Source organism: Ovis aries, chromosome 2 (genome assembly GCF_016772045.2).
Source record: "Ovis aries strain OAR_USU_Benz2616 breed Rambouillet chromosome 2, ARS-UI_Ramb_v3.0, whole genome shotgun sequence".
In the NCBI taxonomy this organism is placed as follows: domain Eukaryota; kingdom Metazoa; phylum Chordata; class Mammalia; order Artiodactyla; family Bovidae; genus Ovis; species Ovis aries.
In genome coordinates, this window is record NC_056055.1 from 12,905,922 (window position 1) to 12,918,330 (window position 12,409).

At 38.9% G+C, this 12,409-nt stretch overlaps 1 protein-coding gene across 3 annotated transcripts in view; it reads left to right on the forward strand.

Moving 5' to 3' along the window:
- Nucleotides 1-12,409, forward strand: part of SVEP1 (sushi, von Willebrand factor type A, EGF and pentraxin domain containing 1) — a 203,104-nt gene that overhangs the window by 117,129 nt on the left and 73,566 nt on the right. For all 3 annotated transcript variants that reach the window (XR_006058565.2, XM_012113658.4, XM_060408928.1), the window contains exons 19-21: nucleotides 8,034-8,195; nucleotides 8,933-9,024; nucleotides 11,939-12,035. Coding sequence is in view for 2 of the 3 variants with exons in the window: in XM_012113658.4 (XP_011969048.3) it covers nucleotides 8,034-8,195; nucleotides 8,933-9,024; nucleotides 11,939-12,035 (351 nt within the window). In the remaining variant the exon portion in view is untranslated. The remainder of the gene's footprint in view (nucleotides 1-8,033; nucleotides 8,196-8,932; nucleotides 9,025-11,938; nucleotides 12,036-12,409) is intronic.

The window sequence follows — 12,409 nt, forward strand, 5'->3', positions numbered from 1 at the left end:
ATCTCAGAACCAGAATCACAGCAGATGAAAGCCTCTTAGACATGAGGAACTGGGCAAGTAGTGTTCATCAACCTAATGCTTCACTGAAGAAATGAGAAGAAAGGTTAGCTAGGAACTACTTGAAACTCATAAACCATGCGTGTTGTGTAATACCAGCTGTGGATTTTTTTTTTTTAATTAAAAGTCAAACAAAACCTCACATTATGGTTGAAAGAGATCTACCAAAGACTCTGTTATTTTGTCAGTATACAGTCTAACTTTGGAAGAAAGTCTGCAGGAAAAATAAGTCTTCTCCCTTTCCCTTCCTCCCTCCCTCCAACTGCAAAAGCCAACTAGGATTTTTACAGTGAAATAAGTTCATATTTGACAATTTTTTTTCCTTGAAGTTTCCAAATAATCCTTGAGGTTTTCTAATACCAAATTGCCACAATTAAGAAATTGTAATTCCCAGAAATTCTTTAAACTTCTGGTAACTGCTCTATTTCTAATATTCCTAGCATATGTTTAACCACATTCTACTTGTCGTGAGTGGAAAATCAATAGTAATTGGCAATGACGCTTTCCCCTGCAGTGCTGGATAAGCACCATTTTGTTTTTACTTTAAGTGTGTGTGAGTTCTAGAATAGTCCCTCATATACATTTCTGTAGTTTTTAATCAACCCCCTTTCTCCCCGCCCCTTCTTTCTCTCCTTTTCCTCTTTTTCTTTCTGTACTGCTTTATTTTTATGGGCATGTTGTACAGTTTACCTTATTTTTTGCTGATGTATCACTTTTTGCATTATATAGCCTTTGAACTTATAGTATGCTAATGGAGATCATTGGAGAAATAACTCCAGAAAGAATGAAGGGATGGAGCCAAAGCAAAAACAACACCAAGTTGTGGATGAGACTGGTGATAGAAGCAAGGTCCGATGCTGAAAAGAGCAGTATTGCATAGGAACCTGGAATGTCAGGTCCATGAATCAAGGCAAATTGGAAGTGGTCAAACAGGAGAGGGCAAGAACGAACATCAACATTTTAGGAATCAGCATACTAAAATGGACTGGAATGGCTGAATTTAACTCAGATGGCTGTTATATCTACTACTGTGGGGAGAATCCCTTAGAAGAAATGGAGTAACCATCATAGTCAACAAAAGAGTCCAAAATGCAGTACTTGGATGCAATCTCAAAAACGACAGAATGATCTCGTCTGTTTCCAAGGCAAACCATTCAGTATCACAGTAATCCAAGTCTATGCCCTGACTAGTAACGCTGAAGAAGCTGAAGTTGAATGGTTCTACGAAGACCTACAAGACCTTCTAGAACTAACACCCCAAAAAGATGTCCTTTTCATTATAGGGGACTGGAATGCAAAAGTAGGAAGTCAAGAAACACCTGGAGTAATAGGCAAATTTGGCCTTGGAGTACAGAATTAAGCAGGGCAAAGGCTAATAGAGTTTTGCCAAGAGAACACACTGGTCATAGCAAACACCCTCTTCCAACAACACAAGAGAAGACTCTATATATGGACATCACCAAATGGCCAACACCAAAATCAGATTGATTATATTCTTTGCAGCCAAAGATGGAGAAGCTCTATACAGTCAGCAAAAACAAGACCAGGAGCTGACTGTGGCTCAGATCATGAACTCCTTATTGCCAAATTCAGACTCAAATTGAAGAAAGTGGGGAAAACCACTAGACCATTCATATATGACCTAAATCAAATCCTTATGACTATACAGTGGAAGTGAGAAATAGATTTAAGGGACTAGATTTGATAGACAGGGTGCCTGATGAACTCTGGACGGAGGTTCGTTACATTGTACAGGAGACAGCAATCAAGATCATCCCCAAGAAAAAGAAATGCAAAAAAGCAAAATGGCTGTCTGGGGAGGCCTTACAAATAGCTATGAAAAGAAGGGATGCAAAAAGCAAAGGAGAAAAGGAAAGATATACCCATTTGAATGCAGAGTTCCAAAGAATAGCAAGGAAAGATAAGAAAGCCTTCCTTAGAGATCAGTGCAAAGAAATAGAGGAAAACTATAGAATGGAAAAGCCTAGAGATCCCATCAAGAAAATTAGAGATACCAAGGGAACATTTCATGCAAAGATGGGCTCAATAAAGGACAGAAATGGTGTGGACCTAACAGAAGCAGAAGATATTAAGAAGAGGTGGCAAGAATACACAGAAGAACTGCACAAAAAAGATTTTCATGACCCAGATAATCACGATGGTGTGATCACTCACACTCACCTAGAGCCAGACATCCTGGAATATGAATTCAAGTGGGCCTTAGGAAGCATCACTACAAACAAAGCTAGTGGAGGTGATGGAATTCCAGTGGAGATATTTCAAATCCTGAAAGATGATGCTGTGAAAGTGCCACACTCATATGCCAGCAAATTTGGAAAACTCAGCAGTGGCCACAGGACTGGAAAAGGTCAGTTTTCATTCCAATCCCAAAGAAAGGCAATGCCAAAGAATGCTCAAACTACTGCACAATTGCACTCATCTCACATGCTAGTAAAGTAATGCTCAAAATTCTCCAAGCCAGGCTTCAGCAATACATGAACCGTGAACTTCCAGATGTTCAAGCTGGTTTTAGTAAAGGCAGAGGAACCAGAGGTCAAATTGCCAACATCTGCTGGATCATGGAAAAAGCAAGAGAGTTCCAGAAAAACATCTGTTTTTGCTTTATTGACTATGCCAAAGCCTTTGACTGTGTGGATCACAATAAACTGTGGAAAATCTTTCAAGAGATGGGAATACCAGACCACCTGACCTGTCTCTTGAGAAACCTATATGCAGGTCAGGAAGCAACAGTTAGAACTGGACATGGAACAACAGACTGGCTCCAAATAGGAAAAGGAGTACATCAAGGCTGTATATTGTCACCCTGCTTATTTAACTTCTATGCAGAGTACATCATGAGAAACGCTGGGCTGGAAGAAGCACAGGCTTGGAATTAAGATTGCCAGGAGAAATATCAGTAACCTCAGATATGCAGATGACACCACCCTTATGGTAGAAAGTGAAGATGATCTAAAAGGCCTCTTGATGAAAGTGAAAGAGGAGAGTGAAGGTGTTGGCTTAAAGCTCAACATTCAGAAAATTAAGATCATGGCATCCGGTCCCATCACTTCATAGCAAATAGATGGGGAAACAGTGGAAACAGTGGCTGACTTTATTTTGGGAGGGCTCCAAAATCACTGCAGATGGTGATTGCAGCCATGAAATTAAAAAACGCTTGCTCCATGGATGGAAAGTTATGACCAACCTAGACAGCATATTCAAAAGCAGAGACATTACTTTGTCAGCAAAGGTCCGTCCAGTCAAGGCTATGATTTTTCCAGCAGTCATGTACAGATGGAAGAGTTGGACCATAAAGAAGGCTGAGTGCTAAAGAATTAATGCTTTCAAACTCTGGGGCTGGAGAAGACTATTGAGAATCCCTTGGACTACAAGGAAATCCAATCCGTCCATCCTAAAGGAGATCAGTCCTGGGTGTTCATTGGAAGGACTGTTGTTGAAGCTGAAACTCCAATACTTTGACCATCTGATGCGAAGAGCTTACTCATTTGAAAAGACCCCGATGCTAGAAAGATTGAGGGCAGGAAGAGAAGGGGACGACAGAGGATGAGATGGTTGGATGGCATCACCAACTCAATGGAGATGGGTTTGGGTGGACTCCGGGAGTTGCTGATGGACAGGGAGGCCTTGCGTGCTGCAGTTTATGAGGTCGCAAACAGATGGACACGACTGAGCAACTGAACTGAACTTGAAATATCATTAATAAATATAGCAGTTATATTTAAGTATATTACTGTGTCAGGCTTCCTAAGTACCTCAGTGGTCAAGAATCTGCCTGCAATGCGGGAGACCTGGCTTCAATCCCTGGGTCAGGAAGATCCCCTGGAGGATGAAATGGCAACCCACTCCAGTATTCTTGCCTGGGAGAATCCCATAGCCAGAGAAGCCTAGGAGGCTATGGCCCATGTGGTTACAAAGAGTCAGACACGACTTAGCTACTAAAAAAGAATTAATATAACTATGTTAGTATAATGTAATATTCTTTATATATTTCATCTATTATCATGTATTAGGATATTAAACAGTCTTGAGTCCTTGGTTAACAGTCTTGAGTCTTGGTTACAAGAGTCTGAATTTTTTCAATTTTTTAAAAATGATTTTTGCCAAAATAGTAAGTCCCACAAATGGCTTTTGGTTGATGGTGGTGTTTACATATGGTGCCAATAGAAGGAAAGATTATTTGTGGAACAAGATAACAACACTTGACCATCTAGGATGAAGTTAAAAGGCTCAGAATGAGAGCCCTTGACTTCTGGCTTTGTCATCAGAAACCAGTGTCTCCAAGACTGTATTTTTTCCCTTTATACCATTAGGAAACAGGCCTGTGGGGTTACATTTTTCCCTGTTCATTTTAATGCTCTATTTTTAATTCTATTTTTATGTCACTTTTGGCATATTTAAATATTTTTTCTCCTTCTCTACAATAAAAGAGGTGAGAAAGATTTTGTTTCATTTTTCTTGACTTAGAAACCATAGTTTCTTTGTCCAAGATTCAAATCAAAAACTTTCTCCACTCTTTCCTTGTGGTGTTAATCCGTTGGGAACTGCCATGTATGTGTCATGTCTGTGTGTTTAATACTGTAGTAGACAGTGCTATTTTTATGTGTATATGTATGTTACACATTCATATGTTGTATGAGTGCGTGTTAAGTCACTTTAGTCGTGTCTGACTCTTTGCAACCCTTTGCACCACAGCCTGCCTGGTTCCTCTGTCCATGGGATTCTCCAGGCAAGAGAAGGCGTGGGCAGCCACATCCTCCTCCAGGCGATCTCCCCTACCCAGGGATCGAACCCACACCTCTTACATCTCCTGCACTGGCAGGCGGGTTCTTTCCCACTAGCACCACATGTGTGCATGTGTATGTACTAATTACATATGTAAATCATATATTAAATGCTGATTATCCACTCTTAGAAAGTAAATTTGTGATGACAACTGTTTGCCCTTGGAATGTAATTTAAACTAATTTCCACCTGAAAGTTTATTTTGCACTTTCTGGATCAAAAAGCAAAGAATAGGCATCACAGTACTATGTTTGCTGTTTTGAGATGACAACTGGCTTATTGATTTTTTTATCTTAAGATTTTATTATTATTATGTCTGAGTATAATTGTTGACTATTATAGTATAATTATGTCCTACAGCTGGAGAAGGCAATGGCACCCCTCTCTAGTACTCTTGCCTGGAAAATCCCATGGACGGAGGAGCCTGGTGGGCTGCAGTCCATGGGGTCGCTAAGAGTCAGACACGACTGACTGGCTTCACTTTCGCTTTTCAGTTTCATGCATTGGAGAAGGAAATGGCAACCCACTCCAGCGTTCTTGCCTGGAGAATCCCAGGGACGGGGGAGCCTGGTGGGCTGCCGTCTGGGGTCACACAGAGTCGGACACGACTGAAGCGACTTAGCAGCAGCAGCATGTACTACAGCTGACAGTATAATTCTGTCAGGTTTTAGGGCACAGTCTTTTTTTAAGAGTGAGGTCGTACTGAAAAAATTATATGAAAAAAGTAGTTTAATTCACTATCGTATCTTGAGCTTTACAGGTAGCATTTATATTTCTAGCATATGATACACATTCATAGATGTCTTTTCAAACAGAAAATTTATACTTTTATCAGTGGAACATTTATGCTTTCAGTTAACTATTAATAATTAGCTTTCTGGAAAGTATTAATACCTCTTCTAAATAGGCAATCATTTTTGGAAATTTGAGAATCAGGAAACCTATTATAAACTCCTGTAAGTTTAGTTACCTCTCCCACTCCAGTACTCTTGCCTGGAAAATCCCATGGATGGAGGAACCTGGTGAGCTGCCATCCAGGGGCTCGCTAAGAGTCGGACACGACCGAGCGACTTCACTTTCACTTTTCACTTTCATGCATTGGAGAAGGAAATGGCAACCCACTCCAATGTTCTTGCCTGAAGAATCCCAGGGACGGGAGCCTGGTGGGCTGCCATCTATGGGGTCGCACAGAGTCAAACACGACTGAAGCGCCTTAACAGCAGCAGCAGCAGCAGCAGCAGCAGTAACAGAATAGATTATTTTATTATTGGTGAAACCAAGATACTTAGAGCTTAAAACTTTTCTTGAATGTGGCAAATGTAGCCACCAGATTTTTTTTCCTAAATATGCATTAATATCTATGTTATCTTCTGCCATCTATTGATTCAACTCCTGAGTTTTTTCAGTTGGGCACATAAAAGAGATCTTTTACAAAAGACTTGGCTGGCTGGCTGTGCTTAAAAAAATTGATCTAAGCATCTTGAGATTATGACAGGCGTGTTGTCCTTTATTTAATGTCTGTTGCCCTACTGATGAAGGGATGCCACCACTTGGAGTATCCTGCTTCCTTGAGCCTCAAGTGTATCTCTAAATCTTTCAACCTCTTTGGTAATTGTTTCTGCTAAACTAATTTTTATTATCAAGAATCCAAGACCTAAAGGAAAAGTATGCTGATACACTGAGTAGCTGTTTCCCTGTGTTCTATCTTCCATGCCTAATTTTATACAGTGAGGTCTTAATTGTTATAGTAGTTTTCTCAGCTTGTAATGACTTTCGGGCCCACCCAAATGACTCCAGTTCACACACTCCACCTGAATTTGCCTTTGGATCATTGTCTAAAACCCCAACCCACAGCTTTAGTCATGGATAATCTACCTCACTGCCCCTCTGCCAAATGTAACCAAAAGTTATTGAAGGAAATCCATGTTATGTTTGGAGCTCTTTTCTTTTTAACTTTATTTATTTATCTAATTATTTTTTGGCTATGCTAGGTCTTTGTTGCTTCTCTGGGCTTTTCTCTAGTTGCGGCAAGCGGGGACTGTTCTCTAGTGTGATGCTTGGGCTTCCCATTGCGGTGTTTTGTCTCGTTGCAGAGCGCAGGCTCTGGGGCGCGTGCGCTTCAGTAGTCGTGGCTCCTGGGCTCTAGAGCACGGTCTTAACAGATGTGGCGCATGGGCTTAGTTGCTCTGCGGCTTGTGGGATAGTCCCAAACCAGGGATCGAACTCCTGTCTTCTACATTGCTGGGCAGATTCTTTACCACTGAGCCACCAGGGAAGCCTGGAGCTCTTTTCTCATATTCCACCAAATATTGGCAAGAAAATTTTAAACTTGGTTAAATGACAGTATTCAACTACATGTAATATATGAAAAGCATTTTAAACACAAAATAACATTAACAGGTTTTAAAATAAAAGACCCCCCAATACATAATAGCAACTATACAGGAGCAATAACCATTTCAGATAAACATAAAAATAGAACTTCATGTATCATGAAAATGCAAATCAACAGAGCAGTTCCATTTTTACTTTCAGATAGAAAAAAGGTATGCTGATGAGCATGTGATGAGAAGGGTGATTTCATACACTGCTGATGGGCTGTAAATTACATTTTTAAAATGATTTAGGCATGATATATTTATGGCTTTAGATTTTCATATCTTTAGCTTTAACTAAAGGCAAGTGTAATCCCAAGGAAATAATCAGAGTTAAAAAAAAATTTAGAAGATTTCATGTCAACATTGTTTATAATTTTAGAAACTATTAGAAACAAACAGAACTAGTAGAAATAACTGTAATTGTTCAGTAGTAGAGGAAATACGAGAACAATTATGGCCTGCCAGTGAGATGTAATATATTTCATTTATTAAACGTGTTCTTTAATGATTTGGGGAATGGTTTACTTGTGATATAAAGTGAAAAAATCACAATACAATATTATATGACCAATTCTGATTTTTATTAAATTAATGTGTGTTGTTAAAGATGGGAAGGAAGCAACAAAGTATTTACTTAAGTGGTCTGAGTATTACTTAATGATCTGGGTATTAAATACATGCAAGAGAAAATATCAGCAATGTGATAGCTTTCTTACAACCAAAGGTTAATGCACTTCTTTCAGAAGTAGGGTATATTGCTTTATAAGCACAAATGGTATTTTCTTTCTCTTGCAGTGCCTTGTCCAGTGGGAGAATTCTCTCGTTCTGGGTTAATGCCCTGTTATCCATGTCCTCAAGACTACTACCAACCCAATCCAGGGAAGTCCTTCTGTTTATCGTGTCCCTTTTATGGAACTACAGCCATCACGGGTGCCAGATCCATCACAGATTGTTCCAGTAAGATGACACTACTTCATTTCTCACGTTATCCTGTATGGGAGAGTTTTATCTCCACAGTAACTTTAATTGCGACTCTTACTATGTTCAGTGCCTTTGGGTGTCTGGATGTAAGCTGTCCTTTGAAGGGGTTTTTGATGACAATGACTCAGATTCTTCACTCTGGGAATGGCGAACTTCACAACCTCCAAATTTCAAAGAGTCTAGAATTTAATGACATGTCCCATCTGTCTCTTATGTTCTGTCTTTTTATGTAACTAAAGGAAAATATATGTGGCTTTACTGACTCTGAGAAGCAAAATCTTGACTGTGGCATTTGAATAGAGTCTGTTCGTAGAGAACAAACTGTGGTTGCCCAGGGGGAGAGGAGGAAGTAGAGGGGGGAATGGAGTGGGAAGTTGGGAGTAGAAGAGATCAGCTAATATATATAGAATGAATAAACAGCAAGGTCCTATTGTATGGCACATGGGACTGTATATTCAGAATCCTATGATAAACCATAATGGAAAAGAATAAAAAACAAATCTATAAAAAATATGTGAAGTTACATATATATTCACTTATATATATATATATTTAAAACTGAACCACTTTGCTTCCCAGCAAAAATTAGCCCAACATTGTAAGACAGCTATACTTCAGTTAAAAAAGAAAAAGGAAAAAATAGAATGCCCTTAATTGGCAATATCTACTACACCAAATACGTTTCTCAGATATTTTCCCTTTAACTTTGTTAGGCTTTAGTTCAACTTTCTCAGCAGCAGAGGAAAGTACAGTGCTTCATTCTCCTCCTGGACATGTCAAAAAGAAGTATGAAGTCAGCAGTCAGGCAAGTCTACTTTGTATTTGTAAAATTTTCTCTATTCACCTTGCTTATATTTTCCTTTGTTGTGCAGAAGCTTTTAATTTTAATTAGATCCCATTTGTTTATTTTTGCTTTTATTTCCAGCATTCTGGGAGGTGGATCATAGAGGATCCTGCTGTGATTTATGTCTGAGAGTGTTTTGCCTATGTTCTCCTCTAGGAGTTTTATAGTTTCTGATCTTACATTTAGATCTTTAATCCATTTTGAGTTTATTTTTGTGTGCGGTGTTAGAAAGTGATCTAGTTTCATTCTTTTACAAGTGGTTGACCAGTTTTCCCAGCACCACTTGTTAAAGAGATTGTCTTTACTCCATTGTATATTCTTGCCTCCTTTGTCAAAGATAAGGTGTCCATATGTGTGTGGATTTATCTCTGGGCTTTCTATTTTGTTCCGTTGATCTATATGTCTGTCTTTGTGCCAGTACCATACTGTCTTGATGACTGTGGCTTTGTAGTAGAGCCTGAAGTCAGGCAAGTTGATTCCTCCAGTTCCATTCTTCTTTCTCAAGATTGCTTTGGCTATTCGAGGTTTTTTGTATTTCCATACAAATCTTGAAATTATTTGTTCTAGTTCTGTGAAAAATGTGGCTGGTAGCTTGATAGGGATTGCATTGAATTTGTAAATTGCTTTGGGTAGTATACTCATTTTCACTATATTGATTCTTCCAATCCATGAACATGGTATATTTCTCCATCTATTAGTGTCCTCTTTGATTTCTTTCATCAGTGTTTTATAGTTTTCTATATATAGGTCTTTAGTTTCTTTAGGTAGATATATTCCTAATGGGAGAAAATAATAGCAAATGAAGCAACTGACAAACAACTAATCTCAAAAATATACAAGCAACTTCTGCAGCTCAACTCCAGAAAATAAACGACCCAATCAAAAAATGGGCCAAAGAACTAAATAAACATTTCTCCAAAGAAGACATACGGATGGCTAACAAACACATGAAAAGATGCTCAACATCACTCATTATTAGAGAAATGCAAATCAAAACCACAATGAGGTACCACTTCACACCAGTCAGAATGGCTGCGATCCAAAAATCTGCAAGCAATAAATGCTGGAGAGGGTGTGGAGAAAAGGGAACCCTCCTACACTGTTGGTGGGAATGCAAACTAGTACAGCCACTATGGAGAACAGTGTGGAGATTCCTTAAAAAATTGCAAATAGAACTACCTTATGACCCAGCAATCCCACTGCTGGGCATACACACCGAGGAAACCAGAATTGAAAGAGACACATGTACCCCAATGTTCATCGCAGCACTGTTTATAATAGCCAGGACATGGAAACAACCTAGATGTCCATCAGCAGATGAATGGATAAGAAAGTGGTGGTACATATACACAATGGAGTATTACTCAGCCGTTAAAAAGAATTCATTTGAATCAGTTCTGATGAGATGGATGAAACTGGAGCCGATTATACAGAGTGAAGTAAGCCAGAAAGAAAAACACCAATACAGTATCCTAACACATATATATGGAATTTAGGAAGATGGCAATGACGACCCTGTATGCAAGACAGGGAAAGAGACACAGATGTGTATAACGGACTTTTGGACTCAGAGGGAGAGGGAGAGGGTGGGATGATTTGGGAGAATGACATTCTAACATGTATACTATCATGTGAATTGAATCGCCAGTCTATGTCTGACGCAGGATGCAGCATGCTTGGGGCTGGTGCATGGGGATGACCCAGAAAGATGTTATGGGGAGGGAGGTGGGAGGGGGGTTCATGTTTGGGAATGCATGTAAGAATTAAAGATTTTAAAATTAAAAAAAAATATAAATAAAATAAAATAAAATTTTCTCTAATGGAGTGCTTGGAAAACAATTTCTCATTATACATGTCACACAGAGGAAAACTACCAGACTTGAAATTTCAACTAATCAAGGCTCATGAATATTATCAATGAATAATTGCATTTGCTTATGACTTATAATAGGGACTTTCCAAGAATGCACCATTAGAAGTCCTAAGTACCAGAAACTGGAATTTTTCCCTGCGATGTCTGGTGTAGAGAATTGTGGATGTAGAGAGTCTTTTGATTTGCTAATAATTAACATGTACCATGAGCATAACCCATCATTTGAGTAAGCACGTTGGGATTAGCCAAGGGCCTTTTCTGATTAGCAGGACAAGTTACTCAACTTCCATGAAAGATATTTAAATTTTTTGCCAGCTGGAACGGCAGGGGGGAATCATTTATTGGAGAAAAGTTGTGACTTTTTTAAAAATTAAGAAACATAACTCATAAACATAATGATTCTCCATTTATTTTTTAAAGACTAGTTAAGACCAATTATTTTGAGTGATTCAGCCATTAATCTGAATGCACCTTGCCCAATGTCATAATAAATTCCTAGGCTTTAAGTATTTTTAAGGAGGATATTGAAGTTATATTTCTTATTTTAACTTCCTGCTTCCAAACAGTCTCACTTGTAAGGGCTTCGTAAGTGAAGCTTTGAAACTGAGCCTAATGGTCATAGAACCTCTAAAGACATGACTGTCACCTCTGGAGACATATTAGAATCCACTGGCTAACTTATAATGATGTGCAGATATAACTTCCAGAGGTTCCTGATTTAGCTGGTCTGGTTGGGACCTGTCCTTAGTAAACTTTTTAAATGCCTTAAATGAAGTCTAACGTGCAACCAGCACTGAGTGACACTGCCTGGGTTTAGCAGAGCATCACTCAAGAGTAATATATAGCATTTGTGCCCATATATGGCAGGTACCAGTGTTATGCAGGTAACAGTCCTGCTGGACTCACTTGGAAATAGGAACCAGCTAATGCTGTACATCCTCTAACTCCCTACTCAGAATTGCTTTGAAATGAACTTGTCTCTGATAAATTTTCTTTTCACAGGTTTTCCATGAATGTTTCTTAAACCCCTGCCACAATAGTGGAACCTGCCAACAACTGGGCCATGGCTATGTGTGTCTCTGTCTGCCTGGATATACAGGTAACACAGAGGAATGCAAATTTTCATGTATCTTTCATACTGCATCATTGTAACTTGACGAAGCCTCTGTACCCTCCTAAGTCACATACTTTTGGCTGATGTTGGTTTAAGGGAGCTTCTGCTTCCTAAAACCAAAAGAAACCTTGATTTCCAGTCTCAAGAGTCTACATTTGTATAGAATAAATGCTCATTACAGCTTTAAAAAAATAAAAAATAAAAAATAAAAATAAATGCCACAAGATACATTAGACTGGGGACTTCTCTGGCAATCTAGTGATTAAGATTTCACCTTCAAAAATGCAGGGGGTATGGGTTTGATCCCTGCTCAGGGAGCTAAAGATCTCACATAACTTGTAGCCAAAAAAAAACAAAAC